This window comes from Notolepis coatsorum (genome assembly GCF_963971535.1).
Source record: "Notolepis coatsorum genome assembly, chromosome: 2".
Lineage (NCBI taxonomy): Eukaryota > Metazoa > Chordata > Actinopteri > Aulopiformes > Paralepididae > Notolepis > Notolepis coatsorum.
This window is the reverse complement of record NC_140166.1, coordinates 140451763-140470977: the sequence shown is the minus strand read 5'-3', so window position 1 is coordinate 140470977 and position 19215 is coordinate 140451763. Positions and strand designations below refer to the sequence as shown.

The window sequence follows — 19215 nt, the reverse complement described above, 5'->3', positions numbered from 1 at the left end:
TATACTGCTTTTATAAAGCCTCAAATGACGGCTTACAATATTTCATGAAAGCAAAGTGTTTAGTTTGTCTAAGATTTAAAAAGGTTTAAACTTTACAGCACTGACAAAGTTTAACAAAGTGCTGTACAAGTCCCACAACATTAAAAAAAAATATTATAATTCTCGAAGCTTCGAATTAAAATCGAATCTCGGCCCCAAAGCTTCGAATTCCCCAAAAAATGTTGGTCAGCCCTACTACGGATAGCTCATTATATCAACAGCGTTGTTGTTTGCAGGCTTGCAGCTGTTGGTTAGCTAGCTATCGGTTTCAGTTGGCTAACGTTAGCTACTAGCTAGCTAATACTGGCCTACCTTTTAATTCGCAATGGAATGGCTAGCTAACTAACTGTACAAATCGATGTGATAGGCTGAGACCGTAATTTGTACGGTTGGCTGGATTGGGGGTGGCCAGCTGGCTAGCTTTTCAATCAATCAAGCTGGCAGTTCGTAGTGCAGTAGCTGGCTGGATAGCTGTTGTATTGTGGGTTAAGGTAGCCAGCTGGCTGGCTGGCAGTTCGTGGTGCAGTAGCTGGCTAGATAGCTGTTGTATCGTGGGTTAAGGTAGCCAGCTGGCTGGCTGGCAGTTCGTGGTGCAGTAGCTGGCTAGATAGCTGGCTAATGTTGGCCAATATAGCTGTAACTGAATGATGCTAGCCTTATGTGGTCTTATGAGTTTCAGTTAATAGGAAAATACTTTGACTATAATGGTCAGAAGTAAATTAACTGTATATACTCTCTTTTAGAAACGCTGTCTCTTAAACAGTACTGTATATCTTGTATGTCATAAATGGCTGGATGAGTGGATGTAACAGTACTGTTTATCTGTATGTCAAATGTTATGAATTGAAAATGGGGGACCCTGATGTAAACAAGATGAAAGTCTTTCTCTGGTCTGCCTCCCCTTAACAATTGTGTGTATTGAGCCGTACTGTATTGTACCCATTCTGCAATCTGTTAATAAAATGTTCAATCAATCACTCAATCTGTTATGCTTAACATGCAGTACTATTAACTTTACTTAATTTCTAAGATTAGATTATTTAGTTATTTTTAAATGTCTGATCTAAAGATAAACAAAGGGTTTTAAAAGTGTTATATTTATCTTCTCTTATAGTACCAGAGAGAAGCTGAGGAGAATCGACCAGCAACAAAAGCAAACTTTAGTTAAAAAAAATATATATATATATATATCTTTATTTTAAATTTTTTTACATTTTAAGATTTAACATTTTTCCCTGTGGTATCGAAAATGGTATCGAATATCGATACTTTTCAAGGTATCGTATCGAAGTTCGAAATTCCAGTATCGTGACAACAATTGTCAGTTGCAATGTGACAGCTCTGTTTACACATCATTCCTATTCCCTTTTAATTGTACATATATCATTTTTGTTTTGATTGTATTGTTCCACTTTTGCTTTGGCAATGTAAACTCATGTTTTCTCATGCCCATTGAATTGAGTGTGTGTGTTGTCTGTGTATGCAGAGTGTGAAATAAATGGGTCATGTTGCCTGCATGCCCAACGTGAGAAGTTAGTCTCGTCATTCTTGTAATTGCTACACTACACCGTTACAATTATATATAAAATATCATATTATATTATATACCCATTCAATATGCACATGACAGAAAATATTATATGCCATATAATATGTTCTGTCATGTGCATATTGAATGGGTATTACTAATACTATTAATACTAATACTAGCCGAGAGTAGGTACAATTTTGGCTGGTAGCTCTCGGCTAGGTGGTAAATTAAAAAGTAGATCTTGGTTCAAAAAAGGTTGGGCACCCCTGCTCTACATCCTTCCACTTGGTCTGATTCTCCGCCAACATGGCCTCCGTTTTCATTGTTATGCAGACGACACTCAGCTCTACCTCTCCACCAAGACTATCACTCCAGCCACTCTCTCCACCCTCACCACCTGCCTCACAGACATCAAAACATGGATGCAAAATTACTTTCTCAAACTAAACTGCAATAAATCAGAAATCATCATTATCGGTCCAAAATCCCTCACCAGCCACACCCAGGATTTCTCCCTAAATATTGATGGTTCCATTGTCACCCCCTCCACTCACGTCCATAACCTTGGCATCATCCTGGACTCCACCCTTTCTTTCCTCCCCCATGTGAACCACATAACCAAAACAGCCTTCTACCACCTCCGGAACATTGCTCGTCTCCGCCCCTCCCTATCACTCCCCGCTGCTGAAACACTGGTTCATGCATTCATATCATCAAGACTAGATTACTGTAATAGCATCCTCTACGCCGCCGTAGACTCTACGGCTCACCAAACACTATCCTCAATAAACTCCAATATGTCCAAAACTCTGCTGCCTGCATGCATGCTCACCTCCACCCGTCGCTCTGATCACACCACCCCTGTCCTCCACAACCTCCACTGGCTTCCAATCAAATACAGGATACAATTTAAAATACTACTCATCACATTTAAAGCCCTCAACAACCTTTCCCCTCCCTACCTGTCCGACCTCCTCCACCGTCACACGCCCACCCGTCGCCTTAGGTCTGCAGATGCCAACCTCCTAACACCTCCCATGACGACCAAGCTCCGGACCTGGGGCGACAGGGCCTTTGCTGTTGCTGCCCCCTCCCTCTGGAATGCCCTCCGCAGCCATATCCGTGATGCAAACACCCTGACATCTTTTAAATCAGCCCTCAAAACCCACTTTTTCAATCTTGCTTTTGACCTCTAATTCTGTCGGTTTTATTTTATTTTGGCATGTATTATTTTTGTTCTGTTTTTCTTCTGTTTTTTTTGTTTGGCCATAGTTTTGTCTCTCCTACCCATGTAAAGCGTCTCTGAGCACCTGGAAAAGCGCTATATAAGATAGATGTATTATTATTATATATATCTATGGTGTAAACACTGTGTGTGTGCGTGCGTGTGCGTGTGCGTGTGTGTGTGTGTGTGTGTGTGTGTGTGTGTGTGTGTGTGTGTGTGTGTGTGTGTGTGTGTGTGTGTGTGTGTGTGTGTGTGTGTGTGCGTGCGTGCGTGCGTGCGTGCGTGCGTGCGTGCGTGCGTGCGTGCGTGCGTGCGTGCGTGCGTGCGTGCGTGCGTGCGTGCGTGCGTGCGTGCGTGCGTGCGTGCGTGTGTGTGTGTGTGTGTGTGCGTGTGCGTGTAGAGGTTCTATAAGAAGGCGGCAGCATTCGTGCTGCGCGCGGTGGCCAAGCACTCCCCTGCGCTGGCCCAGACGGTGGTGGACTGCGGAGCGCTGGATGAGCTGGTCTACTGCCTGGAGCAGTTCGACCCCGACGTGAAGGAGGCGGCCGCCTGGGCCCTGGGCTACGTCGCACGCCACAACGCACGTAAGGACCGCAGAGAAACAGGCACTTTCTGTCTGTCTCTCTTTCTCCATCTCTCTCTCTCTCCAACACAGCCTAGTTTTTTTTGCACTATTACTCAGTAGTAGGTAGGGTGTAACGGTACACAAAAACCACGGTACGGTACGTACTTCGGTTTTGAAGTCAAGGTTCGGTACGGGTTTTTGGTACAGTGGGGGAAAGTTTGGCTTTCCATGTTCCACTCAGGGGTGATGTAGTGTGCAGTAACTTAATTGTACGTGTAGGGCTGTCAACGAATATTCTATATTGAAATGAATAATCGACTTGTAAATTATTAATTTTTTTTATCCACTTTTTCTCCTCCTGTTTTTCTGTGTTTTTCTCCCATCCCAATTTAGTCGTTATGCCAATTCCCCCCTCCCCTTCCTGGTCGTTGTTCGCATGTGCCCCCCACTGGCCGGTCTAGGGAGCCCTGAAGTCTATCAGATGCTTCCTCCGAGACATAGGAGACAGCCAGCAGCATCTTTTCACCTGCCAGCACGGACTCTCATTGGTGTAACGTGTGGGAGGCTCACACTACCCTCACCATCTCCCTTCCTCGCTGTGCAGGCGCCCTGACCGACCTGTAGGAGTCGCTGTTTACAACGACCAGATTACCACCCACCGGCTTCCCTCCCGCTGACATTGCCAATTGAGCCAGTATGACGGCCGGCCAAGCCGGAGGCAACGCTGACAGCCGGATTAGATACCGGTGTCTCTTGCGTTGGTGACGAGCGCTTAGTCCGCTGCGCCACCCAGCCGCCTCAACTTGTACATTTAAAAAAATATATATAATAATTATATTAGATTGTGAAAAAAACATCCCCCGGTGGGCGGTCGTTAGTGGTTAACATACCGTTGTATTTGTTCGGTACACTACACAGCCATTCGGTACAGTACGGTACACACTGAAACGGTTCGCGTCTATTCTTATCCTAACGCATGTTTGCTTCCGCGTTCGCGTTTTGCTAATCTGATTGGCCACTGCCGTTTCTGGTGCGATCTGATTGGCCACTGACGTGTCTGGTCATGTGACATGTGCGCCCAATCGCGTGATGCGCCCATTTCCGCCTCGACCAGCAGCAAACTACCTAACGCCTAGTTTATCACTGGTTAAGCTTAGGCGACTCTTTCGAAGTTGGTTAAGGTTAGAGTTTGGAATCAGGGCTGGTGTTATATCGCCCTGCTCTAAGACAAACTCTAACCTTAACCAACTTCGAAAGAGTGCCTAAGCTTAACCGGCGAAAGAACTTGCCGTCACACGATTGGCGCGACCAGAAACGTCAGTGGCCAATCAAAACACAAAACGCGAACATGGAAGCATACATGCGTTAGGATAAGAATAGACGCGTTCGGTACGGATACGTGAACCTTTACACCCCTACTCAGTAGTACTAATTTATGTATTTTATATACAGTTCAATCTCCTGTACATTGTATATTACTGTTGCACTTTACTGTTACATTTGCACTCTGGTTGGATGCCAGACCTCTATTCGTTTGTACTGTAGGCCTACTTGTGTTGTATGATGACAATACATTTTAATCTAATCTAATATTCACTCACTTCCTGCCATTAACCCCTTTACTCACCTGTCTGCTGGCTGTACTGGACTCCATCACTAACTCTCTCCTCCTCTTCATCACTAACTCTCTCCTCCTCTTCATCACAGGTTCTGCCCCACGACAGTAAAGCACGGCGTCTCTTCATCACTAACTCTCTCCTCCTCTTCATCACTAACTCTCTCCTCCTCTTCATCACTAACTCTCTCCTCCTCTTCATCACTAACTCTCTCCTCCTCTTCATCACTAACTCTCTCCTCCTCTTCATCACTAACTCTCTCCTCCTCTTCATCACTAACTCTCTCCTCCTCTTCATCACAGGTTCTGCCCCACGACAGTAAAGCACGGCGTCTCTTCATCACTAACTCTCTCCTCCTTTTCATCACTAACTCTCTCCTCCTCTTCATCACTAACTCTATCCTCCTCTTCATCACTAACTCTCTCCTCCTCTTCATCACTAACTCTCTCCTCCTCTTCATCACAGGTTCTGCCTCACAACAGTAAAGCACGGCGTCTCTTCATCACTAACTCTCTCCTCCTCTTCATCACTAACTCTCTCCTCCTCCTCTTCATCACAGGTTCTGCCCCACGACAGTAAAGCACGGTGTATTTTCGTTGTACTGTACTTGTGCTGTATGATGACAATACATTTTAATTAGGGATGTCTGATATTATCGGCCTACTGATATTATCGGCCGATATTGGCATTAAAATGTAATATCGGAAATTATCGGTATCGGTTTAAAAAAAAATTATTTACATTTATTGAACCTTTATTTACCCAGGCAAGCAAGTAAGAACAAATTCTTATTTTATTTATTGTCAGAAGTATGCATAATGTTGTGTTAATTCCACGACAAGAGATATGTAATGTTAATTACCTGAAATTATTCCGTTTTTTTGGGGGGGAAATCCTGCATATGTAACGGATATGTGCCGCGATAGTGTGACTACGGCACATAGAAGTAAAACTCACTCCCCAGAGGCATCCAAACTGAGCGCTTAGGAGGGAATTCCTTTCTTGGCGCAGCGGTTTGCGATGCTGGCCCCGGTGCGGACGCCCGGGGTTCGACTCCCACTCAAGGCATGGTCGAAATAGTGGCAGGTTCAGCGTTGGACCAGCTACACATATATCGGTATCAGAAATTAAGAGATGGACAATATCGGTATATCGGATATCGGTAAAAAAGCCAATATCGGACATCCCTAATTTGAATCTATAATCTAACCCGCCCCCTGCCCGCCTGTCTCTGTGAAGAGCTGGCCCAGGCCGTGGTGGACGCGGGGGCCGTGCCCCTCCTGATCATGTGCCTCCAGGAGCCCGAGGTGGAACTGAAGCGCATCGCGGCGTCGGGCCTCAGCGACATCGCCAAGCACTCCCCCGAGCTGGCCCAGATGGTGGTGCACTCCGGAGCCATCGCTCACCTGGCGCGGATGATCCTCAACCCAGACGCCAAGCTCAAGGTGGGGGCCCGCCGCTCCGTTCAAAAGTCATGCAACGGTTATTTTGATTGATACTGAAATCACGATCATTTGATTTTTTTTTTTTTTTTTTATCTTTATTTCGAACATGTAAATAAATACAAACAATATAACATCAAAACAAATCATTGATCAAGAAATTAAATGGAAAAAGAATATATATAAATAAACAAAAGCAAAACATAACTCAATTTACATTCGAAAAGAGTAGGAAGAAGTATACACTTATTTAATCCTACCCCTTTTCCACTACTCAAATGAGTATACTCATTTAAAACCTTACAAAACAAATATATATATATATATATGTAAAACATGAAAGAAATCAAATAAAAATGTAAACACCTGTGAATGTCAAATCCCTTCCTCATCCCTGTACCTCGTGAACATCATTTGCTTATAATTCAGTTTGAATTGTCTCATATTTGGACATTGCTTTAGCACCACATTCAGACTGTTCCACAGTTTGATTTTATTTTATTAGACATTTAAAAAATATACAAGATTCCAGAAAAGTTTCAAGGATGCTACACAAAAAAGTCAAGACTTATTTCCATTGTGGTCCTTGGTCTCAGACAGACAAGCAATACAAAACATGACCACAAATAACAATTTGACAAACTACATAGACATGAACATTTAAAATGCAGTAAAAACGTATCCACAGGCAACAATGTAACAGACAACATTTTCATGCATTTTAAAATCTAGTTTTTGACATTGTCGAGGAGCCATGATTTCTTCTTTTTTCTTAAAATTGTGTCGGCTACTGATGCATTTTAGCTGTGAAGGTAGCAAATTCCAATTTGTGGCTCCCCAGAATTTAAAATAACATTTGCCCATATTTGTTTTGAACCTTGGAATACGCAGGTCAGCAATGCTGGCTCTGGTGTTATGGGTATGTATGTCCCTGTTCCACTGAAAATAATTTGTAAGATAAGAGGGGGCCCTATTATTATAAATGTTGTGAACTATGTTGAGCTGAAGTTGAACGGACCTGCTTCCAGAGGGACCCAGGCTCAGCCAGCCCAGCAACTGGAAGTGTTGTTTGCCCACATGTGCTCTAGACGTAATGTCAATTTAGCAATACAATTGAAAAAGTTATAGCCCTGTAAAGAAGGTGAACATCTCCATAGACAAATAGCGCTGGCAGAGGATGGTTTAGGATGATCAAAGTGGTGGCAGAGAATGGGTTAATCTTAACTTTGTTCATAGGACTTACCTGACCCCTAGACGATTGCACCTAATGGGTCTCAGACCGGACTCTCGATGCTCCTTGTGTTCAAACGATGCTATTGGTACATATATGGATATGTATTGGGAATGCCCTCCTGTCAAGACTTTCTGGGAAAATGTCACCACTCAATTATCAGAATTCTTGTCTCTGACCATACCGACACTTCCTTCTGTATTGTTGTTGAATGATGTTTCTCAGTTATCGTCCTCTGTACATGTAAAGAGACTCATTTTGGCGGGTCTTACGGCTGCCAAAAAGTTGATAGCGTCACGCTGGATTCAACCGGATAAAATGTGCCGGAAGGTATGGGTTCTCACCTATCTTGATGTGATTTATCTAGAGATATCCACTGCAAAAATGTTAGGTGTTAATGAAGCCAGCATAGCAGTCTGGGTAGCTGTGGTGGATAAGATAAAGGAACGCATATACATTTGGAATTTTCTGATGTTGAATGAAGTAGTGGATGTATAGTCCAAGTGGGGGTCCTGAAGGGGGGGGGGGGGGGGGGGGGGGGAGAGCGAGCAAGAGCCCATGTATATTTTTATGTCTTTTAATCTGCTTTCATTCTGATTTAATTACTGGACTGTCATTATTGTTATTATTAGAGAGAGAGAGAGAGAGAGAGAGAGAGAGAGAGAGAGAGAGAGAGAGAGAGAGAGAGAGAGAGAGAGAGAGAGAGAGAGAGACAAACACAGACATAGACACAGACATCAGGGCGCAGGGAGCGCTTATTGATTTGCGTCATCTATTATTAACTCGCTAAACTCTATCTCATTTGATCGCGAAATGCTTTATCCGAGAGCAAGAAGGGTTTAAACCCCATGGCTATAGCAAACCAACTATGTGCATACGCCACCTGCTGTAGCGGAGTGTTGCTCTCCTCCTCTTGTGCTTGGGAACGAAACGAGACTGTAGTGTGTACACAGACCAGAGGGGGGGGCTATCGTTCTCGAGGGCGGAGCTAGGACGGAACGGACCTACCGTGCCTAATGAGAAAACGCCCTTAGGCTGGTCATCGGTATCGAAGTCAAAATTGTTGGTATCGCGACGCCGCTATTCCAGACGCGCTTTGAGTTCTACGTGTGGCGATGACCGATGAGGACGAGCAGATCGGTGTTTGAACCTGTCCGTCCGCTCTCTCTCTCTCTGACCTCTGACCCTCCAGAGGCAGGTGCTGTCGGCCCTGAGCCAGATCAGTAAGCACTCGGTGAACCTGGCGGAGATGGTGGTGGAGGCGGAGATCTTCCCCGCGGTGCTGCGCTGCCTGAGGGACCCCGACGAGTACGTGAGGAAGAACACCACCACACTGATCAGAGAGGTGGCCAAGCACACGCCTGAGGTAAACACACACACACACACACACACACACACACACACACACACACACACACACACACACACACACACACACACACACACACACACACACACACACACACACACACACACACACACACACACACACACACACACACACACACACACACACACACACACACACACACACACACACACACACACACACACACACACACACACACACACACACACACACACCACGCTGATCAGAGAGGTGGCCAAGCACACGCCTGAGGTAAACACACACACACACACACACCACCACGCTGATCAGAGAGGTGGCCAAGCACACGCCTGAGGTAAACACACACACACACACACACACACCACCACGCTGATCAGAGAGGTGGCCAAGCACACGCCTGAGGTAAACACACACACACACACACACCACCACGCTGATCAGAGAGGTGGCCAAGCACACGCCTGAGGTAAACACACACACACACATCTGAGGTACGAATGTAGACGTACATTCAAGATACAACACATGATACAAGTACATACATGATACATGTCTTTCTGGACTTCCGGTTTGAGAACGACATGTAGCAGACACGTTTGGTCAACGCTCCGCTCCCGTCAACGTTAATTTAGCTTCAAAACCTTATTTGCACAACACTAATGAGTTTAAACCTCATCGTATATATTAAATAAGACCTTCTACTAACTATATCAAAAGAAATAAAGATTCAACATGGGACCTAAGGAAAAGAAAGAGACTGGAAAGAAACACGGAGTAGACAGTACAACGGATCAGGCTGTTACACGCTCAGCGAGGGATGCAGCAGCGGCCAGTACAACGGCACCGATGTTGACTTGCCCCGTTGGGGAGACAGTAGCTGATAATATAACGGGCCCGATGACGACTTGCCCCGAGAGGGAGACAGCAGACGACAATATAACGGCACCGGCGGGGACGAGCTCCGTGAAAGAGAAAGCAGTGGAAATTGAGAAGAAAATATCCGACAACACCGCCGTGACTCCCAACGCTCCTACAACCACAACTGATACAGGCAGGGAGGATACACCACCCGATTTCAAGTCTCTGACTAACCTGATAAAGGATCGGATGAATAAAGCGGACGTTAACTGGGTTAAGGCGGATGCCAAGGCTGACGCTTTCAAATTACACATCGACGACTTCAAATTACACATTGAAGCTAAATTCGAAGAGGTTAAAATAGCGGCCGCAAATCAAACCGAGCGTATTACTGCAGTGGAAAGCACTGTGCTCGAAATCACATTGAAAGTCGAGGAGAACAAGAAGACTGTTCACGGTGGATTCATGGAGCTAGCGGCGGAGATACAACAGGTGGACAAAGCGATTTGGAAGAAAATACAAGACATCGAAGAGGAAGCAATGGAGAGGTGGCTCGAGACCGAACGTCACTACCGTAGATATAATGTCCGTATTGTGGGATTGGATGAATCAGTCAATTGCACAGACGACACATTTCCAACAGTGTTAGCTGGAATTCTAGGTAAACAGATCCTCCCCACAGTGCCGTTAGTGGACCATTGTTATAGAATCGGTACACGGGACCCCAAAGGCAACAAGACGAGGGTTATCATTGCTACTCTGCGCAAAACAGAAATAAGAGACGCGATCATCAGAGAGGCACGCAATCAATGGGGGACACTGAAATATAATGACAAACCAGTGTCTTTCTACAAGGATTTATGCAGGGAGGCCATTTCCCAACGTGCATCTTACAAAGAGGTGCTGCAGAAACTCTACAGGAGAAAACTCAAACCCAGCCTTCGCTACCCAGCGTCTCTCTCCATCTTGGGGGAAGATGGTAAAAGATTCGGGTTACGCTCGCCTAAAGACGCAGAAGAATACATGAAGCAACATGATATCGGCCCCCTGGGGCCGGTCGCACCATAGGCCCGTCTCAGAAGACAAGCCTATTCATCTCTCTCTTTTTCTTACTTTTTATTATGTTTATTAGAATGACTTTGCCACGGCTCAACTACAAAAGCGACAGCAGATATGCCTGTAGGCAACACTGAGGTACAAAGTGTTTAATACGAAACGATAGGCACTATATTTATAGATTTCTGGTTTTTGGGCAGGCAATAATCCAACATTGACATTGGGAACACTCTGGAATATTCTGGATTCTTCTTTCGACCACTCAGGGACACACTGGAATATACTGGAAAACACTAGAAGGACATAACTCTTGGACAGGAAGAATATTCTGGAACATAACATCAGTGTTTACAAATTTACAAGGGTATTCTACAACTTTCTAGATCTAGAATACACTGTACTCCTACAATGAAGGCCTGTAACAATAACATCCGGTATGTATATGCATATGAACCAGATATGGAAGTTCAATAAGGTTTTAAAAACATCATCCTCATCTAAAGGTATAAGCATGACAAGGTTATTTTAATATTTTAAGCAATTGCTCCACTGCTTTAGGGATTTGCATAATTTAGTTCTAAAAATCTATTTTTTTTGTTGAGTTTTATTTTATTTCTTATTTGTTTAGTTTTTTTTCTCTCTTTTCTTTTTCTCCTTTTTTTTTTTTGAAGGTTCCAACATATACAAGTTAGTAGAAGGTTCAAATAAATATACCAATGGAGGTATATTTTTCATTTTTCACACTATTTTTATTACATTAATGGGAAGGCGCTAGACCAAGAGTGACATTCTATTAAATTAGAATGAAAGTTTTAGATCCTATGGCAATTAGCATAGGAAGGTTAGGGTTAGAAGGCTCATTTTGGGCAACCCGTGGTTTAAGGGAGGGAGTCATACGCGTAGGGTGTGTCTATGGAACACAGCCCTGTACGACTCTCTGAGGGAGGGGGACTTAGGGGATTATTATTTGTATATATGTATGTTTTTAAGCTCGGCTCTCAACGGGACCTCAATAGTTGGATGTATATCCATTGTAGATTCGCACTCCAGAAGCATTACCAACAACTACACAACAACATGTATAGATTACTCGTTTCACTCCTGTATTTCCCTGTGAGTCCGTTCCTTATCCTTAGTCCACTTTTTCCAGCAATGCTGTGTTTTATTTCCGGGTTTTACAGTTTGCTTTGTTTTGTACCGTTTCAACGTGTATCCCTGTTTTGCAACTGTTAAAGTAAAAGCCCGTTCATCTTCATCCCGTCGTCTCTGCCTCTACTCTCTCTGCTAGTGTCCTGCTTTTGGGGTCTCCTCATCTACCCATCGAACCCTCACATATATATATATAATATATATATATAACTTTCACTTTCTCAGACAAAGAACGTACAACTTTGCAGCTGAATTGTGTAGGGAACTGAGTAAATATATATATATATATATATTTATTTATGTATTGTAAAACCAACGTGTGTGTGTGTGTGTGTGTGTGTGTGTGTGTGTGTGTGTGTGTGTGTGTGTGTGTGTGTGTGTGTGTGTGTGTGTGTGTGTGTGTGTGTGTGTGTGTGTGTGTGTGTGTGTGTGTCCAGCTGTCCCAGTTGGTAGTGAATTCTGGTGCTGTCGCAGCCGTGGTCGACTACCTGGGCAACTGCAAGGTAATTAAACTGCAAGGTAATTAAACTGTAACGTAATTAAACTGCAAGGTAATTAAACTGCAATGTAATTAAACTGCAAGGTAATTAAACTGCAAGGTAATTAAACTGCAAGATAATTCAACTGTAATGTAATTAAACTGCAAGGTAATTAAACTGCAAGGTAATTAAACTGTAACGTAATTAAACTGCAAGGTAATTAAACTGCAACGTAATTAAACTGCAAGGTAATTAAACTGCAAGGTAATCGGGGCGCCCCAGTGGCGAACCACATAACGCGCTCAGCCGCGGCACGGCCGACCCGGGTTCGATTCCCGAACCCGTCGTTATTTTCCAAATGTCTTCCCCCCACTCTGTCTCCCATTCCTCCTCTCTCTCTCTACTGGACTGCCCAGTAGATAAAAGCGATAAACGCTAAAAAAAACACCTAAAAAAAATAAAAAACTGCAAGGTAATTAAACTGCAACGTAATTAAACTGCAAGGTAATTAAACTGCAAGGCAATTAAACTGCAAGGTAATTAAACTGGCAATTAAAGGTGGTCTTGTCAACCCTTTCAACATGTATCCCACAATCCTTCACAATCTCTCTGCATGGGTCCAGAGGAATGAATGGGATTCGATTGGCCTGATATAATCAAAGTGTAAAATATCCATTAAAACATCCATTGTGAATATTAGATTAGATTAGAAAATGTATTGTCATTATACAGCACAAGTACAGTATGACTGCCCATTTTGACAACCTAGGATGGCTTAGAGTAGATGACAGAGTACAGCAACTTGCAATGGGCCTGGTCTACAAGATACACTACACCACTATTAAGATACCCATGTACCTGTCGAAATACTTCCTAAAGGTCAGTGAAGTCCACAACCACAACACCAGAGGGAGTTCCACAAATCACGTTCAACCCAGATTCGGCACAAACAAGGGACTAAACACGTTTCGCAATTATGCCCTACCCACAGCCGTAAAGGAATGTGAATCCCTACCCTCCTTCAAAACCGCTCTCAAAGAGCACCTACGGGTGGCTGCAATTAGAAACTGGCCCCGGTAAATGTCAAAATCAAAATATTTTTCTGGTCTTCATCCTCTTAGCAGTTGTTAGTATTGAGCTGTATTTCATGTACCCATTCTGCAATCTGTTAATAAAGTTTTCAAACAATCAATCAATCAATCAATGACGAAAAGAGGTTTGGCATCCAACCAGCGTGCAAATGTAACAGTAAAGACGTGCAACAGTAATATACAATGCATAGGTGATTAAACTAGATATGAAATATATAAATGAGTACTACTGAGTAATAGTGCTAATCAGATATATGTACAGAGTTGTAGTATTAATATGTACAGTGATACAGGTATAAAGACACATAGTAAGTCATACTGCTAGGAGGATTAAATGCAGGTATATTCAGACAGTATGTATATATACAGCACTGTTGTACATGCCATCATACAGAGTTATATGGGTAGACTATAGTATGAGGTAGGTAGTTATGATTATTATATGATTACAGTGTAGGGCAGTTGTAGAAAGCAGTAGGTAGGTATAAATCGAGTCTAGGCAAGTTTAGCAGGGTTGCTGACTGACTAGTTTGCTGCTTTTCAGTGGATCCTATTGATTGCTTGATTGAATTCTTTATTAACAGATTGCAGAATGGGCGGCCGGGTAGCACAGCGGACTAAGCGTCTGTCTACCACCGCAGAGACAGTGGAATCGAATCCAACTGCCAGCGGTACCTCCGGCTTGGTCGGTCGTCCGTGCTGACACAATTGGCAGTGGGTGGGAAACCCGGCGAGGGCGGGTCCTGGTCGTTGTAAACAGCGACTCCTACAGTTCGCTCGGGGTGCCTGCACAGCGAGGGAAGGATCTGGGGGAGGTAGTGTGACCTTCCACACGTTACACTCTCCCAGTGAGAGCCCGCGCTGCCAGGTGAAAAGAAGCGGTGGGCTGGCTACACATGTGTCGGAGGAAGCAATGACCAGGAAGGGGATTGGGAATTGGCATAACGACTAACATTGGGATGGGAGAAAAATGGAAAAAGGAGGGGGGAAAAGATAATAATAAAAAAAAAAAAAAAAAAAAAAAAGATTGCAGAATGGGTACAATACATACAGTACGGCTCTTACTTACTTACTTACTTAGGCCTTTTTATTCCTTTCGGAACATAGGCCATTGATGAAAAGTTTCCACCCCCGTCTGTCTTGGGCCATCCTCTCCAGCTGTTTCCACGTCAGTCCCCTTGTCTTGAGTTCCTGCTCAGTGTCTCTTCTCCAGGTGTTTTTGGGTCTTCCTCTGCCTCGCTTGCCTTGTGGGTTCCAGGTTAATGCCTGTTTGGTTATTGCGGTTTTGTGTCTTCGAAGTGTGTGCCCAATCCAGCTCCATTTTCTCCTGGTCAGCTGGACCTCCACTGATTCTTGCTTGGTGCATTCCCACAGCTTGATGTTGGTGATTGTGTTTGGCCAGAAGATCCTGAGGATACGTCTCAGACAATGGTTGATGAAGGTCTGCAGTTTATTGTTGATGTTAGTGGTGGTTTTCCAGGTTTCAGAGCCATATAGCAGAATGGATTTGACATTGGAGTTGAAGATTTTGAGCTTGGTGTTGAGTTTGATGTTTTGGGTTTTCCATATCTTGTTTAACATGTTGAATGTTGCTCTTGCTTTTCCTATTCTTGCCCTTACGTCTTCCTCAGTCCCGCCATCAACAGCTATAACACTACCCAAGTATGTGAATTTGTCAACCTCTTCCAGTGTCTGGCCCCCGATGGTTATGGGGTTTGTGCTTTTATTATTGACTCTGATTACTTGAGTTTTTTGTCCATTTATTTTGAGCCCAAGTCCAGCTGCAGTTGTTTCTAGCAGCTGGGTTTTGTCTTGCATCTGTTGATGGTTGTGTGAGAGTAGTGCGATGTCATCCGCAAAGTAGGTCTTCGAGGTGCTCCGTTAGACTCCACTGGATGCCAGTCTTTTTATTGGTTGTGGTTTGCCTCATGATCCAGTCGATGCATAGGAGGAAGAGGAAGGGGGAAAGTAGGCAGCCCTGTTTCACGCCGGTGAGCACTTTGAAGTGTTCTTGTGCACATCCGTTATGTAACACTTGGCATTTCATGTCCTGATACATGTTCTTGATTATGCTGATGTATTTTTTAGGGATTCCATAGTGTGCCATGAGTTTCCAAAGCAGCTCGCGGTCTACACTATCGAATGCCTTTTCAAAATCTATGAAATTGACATAGACAGGTGCGTGCCATTCTATGGATTGCTCGATGATGATCCTGAGGGTGGCAATTTGGTCAGTGCACGATCTACCGTTCCTGAAACCGGCTTGGTTTTCTCTCAGTTCATCATCGACCCCTTTTCGCAGTCTGTCCAAGATAATGCGGTTGAAAACTTTGCCTGGTGTTGAGAGCAACATAATCCCACGATAGTGGGTATAATAGCAATGAGCCCGTCCTTCCAGTCTGTTGGTACATTTCCTTCTTTCTCCCAGATCCTTTTGATCAGCTGGTGTAGCATGGTGGCTGAGGTTTCAACGTCTGCCTTTAAAGCTTCTGCTGGAATGTCATCTGGCCCTGCTGCCTTGTCACGTCGCAATGCATTGATAGCCTTTTTCACCTCATATCTTGTTGGGGGGGCACAGTTGATCTCCAGCATGTGGCCAGCTGGCGGAATCTCCACCTCTTGGACAGGGGGCTCTCTGTTGAGGAGCTCCCTAAAGTGCTCAGTCCACCTTTGGTGTTGTTCTTCCTTGGTGGTGAGCAGTCGTCCTTGTTTGTCACGGATTTGTGTGTTTGTCTGTCTAAACCTCCCGGTTAGTTTCTTGGTGGTCAGGTAGAGTTCCTTGAGGTTATTCTTTCCCGCTGCTTCCTCTGCTTCTTGCGCCAAGTCTTCTATGTATTTCTGTTTGTCGCGTTTGATGCTTTTCTTCACCTCCTTGTTTGCTACTTCGTAGTCTCTGTGAGCTGCTCCCTTTTTTGCTCGAGTTTTGCATTTGTTTATTGTGTCTTTTTTTGCCCTCCTCTCCTCTATTCTTTTCAGTGTTTCAGTGGATATCCAGGGTTTGTTGCTTGTTTTCTTTCTCCCTACCACTTCTAGGCATGTCTCCTTCCATACGGTTTTCAGGTTGTTCCAGTGCTCTTCCACTGGTTTTTGAGCTTGTTCTTGCAGAGCTTGGAACCTGTTCTGTAGGGTGATTTGGTATAGTTCCGTTGTTCCTATGTCCTGGAAAAGCTGGATGTTGTACTTTGCTCTGTTGTCAGTGGGGCTGTTACAGCGCTTCAGCTTGAGTTGGAGTTTTGCAGCCAGTAGGTGATGATCTGACCCCGCATCTACCCCCCTCTTCACTCGTACATCCAGGAGGGAACGTCTGAACTTCCTGTTTATACATATATGATCTATTTGGTTTTCTGTGGTGTGGTCAGGTGATATCCATGTGGCTTTGTGAACAGGTTTGTGGGGGTAAACTGTCCCTCCTATGACCAGGTTGTAGTCCGCACAGGCGTTTGCTAATCTTTCACCATTTTCATTCATGCTGCCGATTCCATGCTTTCCCATAATCAGCTCGTATCCATTGTTGTTGTTCCCAACCTTTGCATTCATGTCGCCCATGAGGAGAAAGATGTCTTTTTCTCTCCTGGCCTGGAGTAGCTGTTGTAGCTGGTTGTAGAAGTTGTCTTTTATTTCCTCATCTGTGGTGTTGGTGGGTGCATAACATTGGATGACATGTAGGTTAATTCTTTTATGGGTGGTTTTAAATCTTGCGGTGATGATTCTGGAATTGATGGGCTCCCAACTGATGAGGGCCCTCTGCGCTTCTTTGGAGAGCATGAGTGCCACTCCCTCCGTGTGTGGTGCTTTCTCATCCGGGTGTCCAGAGAAGATTATGGATTCACCACTGGTCAGTTTGACTTCTCCTGTCTGGAGCCATCTGGTTTCACACAAGCCGAGGATAGAGAGCTTGTATCTTTTCATCTCTTCTGCGATGACTGACGTTTTCCCCGCTGTGTACATGGTCCTGATATTCCAGGTTGCGATGTTGGTAGACCGCCTAGGGGATAGAAGGTTCTGACGCACCCTCTCCATGTGGTTTTCAGCATGCGTCTTCATAGTCTCTTCAGCTCGTATGCTTGAAGAGCTTCCATCTCCTAGGGTGCAGAGTTTCTTACTTTTCTTCAATGTTTCTGTAATCCAATTATCCACTTCACAGGGGATTGGCCCATGAGTTTTACCATTGCCCTATTTGTCAGCTTAACCTGCTTCCCCCTCCCACGACGAGGACGTTAGGGTTGGATTTTGGGAGGGACAGTACGGCTCAATACACACAATTGTTAACCCTTTTACTGCCGCACTACCACACGGTTAACCCTTTCACTGCCACACAACAGCAGGTTAACCCTTTCACTGCCACACTACAGAAGGTTAACCTCCTGTAGTGTGGCAAGTGAAAGGGTTAAGGGGATGCAGACCAGAGAAAGACTTTCGTCTTGTTTACATCAGGGTCCCCCTAGTGGTTGAAAACAGCTGCCTTGACACTCGACTTACCATCTGTTGGCATACTGATGGTCGTGTCTCTGCTTGACCCCTCCCTCTCTGTGACCCCTCTCCCAGGGACGTTGCCGTGGAAACCTGCAGCTGCCAGGCATCATGATGCTGGGCTACGTGGCGGCTCACGCGGAGAACCTCGCCATGGCCGTCATCGTCTCCAAGGTACGACCTCGCCGACCTTGAGACCCTCCTCAATAGTTTTTATTACAGGGTTCGGTTAACCATCTGTAGTGTGATAGTAAAGGGTTAACCTTCTGTAGTGTGGTAGTGAAAGGTTTAACCTGCTGTTGTGTGGCAGTGAAAGGGTTAACCTGCTGTATTGTCGCAGTGAAAGGGTTAACCATTTGGTAGTGCGGTAGTGAAAGGGTTAAAGTGCTTGATTTTTTTAAAAAGAAAGAAAGTCAAGGCCTGGAATTCCTTGAAACCACCCCATTTTTTTAACAAGGTGCTTAAAATTCAAATCAACCATTCGCATTGAAAGTTTTTATTATAAAACTGCATTTAAAAGTGAATTGTATCCTTTTAAATGCCCTTTTAAAATGAAAAATAGTGCTTGGAAAATTACTTGAAAGTCCTTGAATTTCATTTAGCAATGTCTGTGGAACCCTGTTATTATTTTTATTTAACCAGGTCCAGGCAGGTATTTTCAGTGAGGGCCTGGTGAGAGGAAAAAAGGTCCCCTCGAAAGGGTAACAGGGAAAGTAAAAGAAATGTATAAATAAAGAAATAGAAGAGAGACAGGTGGTACAAACATCACAGAGGCACGGGGAATAGTGAAAACACACATCAAACAAGCAACCAAAGGAAATGACATACATGATACCTGATACAGTGGGGACTGAATCCAGAGGTTCCCAGTTCGGTTCCCGCTCCTCCCGGGCAGCGTGTCGATGTGTCCTTGAGCGAGACACTTAACCCCTAACTGCTCCCGATGAGCAGGTCGGCACCTTGCATGGTTGCCTCTGCTGTCGGTGTGTGAATGTGTGAGTGAACAGGTCAAATGTGAGGAACAAATTGTAAAGCGCTTTGGATAAGAGTTAATTATATTGTTTACACTGTTCATTTGTTTCTTAATATTTTTATATTCAGATAAAATTGTA

The 19215-nt window shown here is 44.4% G+C and overlaps 1 protein-coding gene across 1 annotated transcript in view; it reads left to right on the top strand.

The window, feature by feature from the left end:
- Positions 1–19215, top strand: part of LOC311223104 (sperm-associated antigen 6-like) — a gene marked incomplete at both ends in the record, with an annotated part of 131097 nt that overhangs the window by 9246 nt on the left and 102636 nt on the right. The window contains 5 exons of the mRNA XM_084307846.1: positions 3196–3379; positions 6216–6421; positions 8842–9015; positions 12501–12566; positions 18191–18277. Of these exons, the coding sequence (XP_084163972.1) occupies positions 3196–3379; positions 6216–6421; positions 8842–9015; positions 12501–12566; positions 18191–18277 (717 nt within the window). The remainder of the gene's footprint in view (positions 1–3195; positions 3380–6215; positions 6422–8841; positions 9016–12500; positions 12567–18190; positions 18278–19215) is intronic.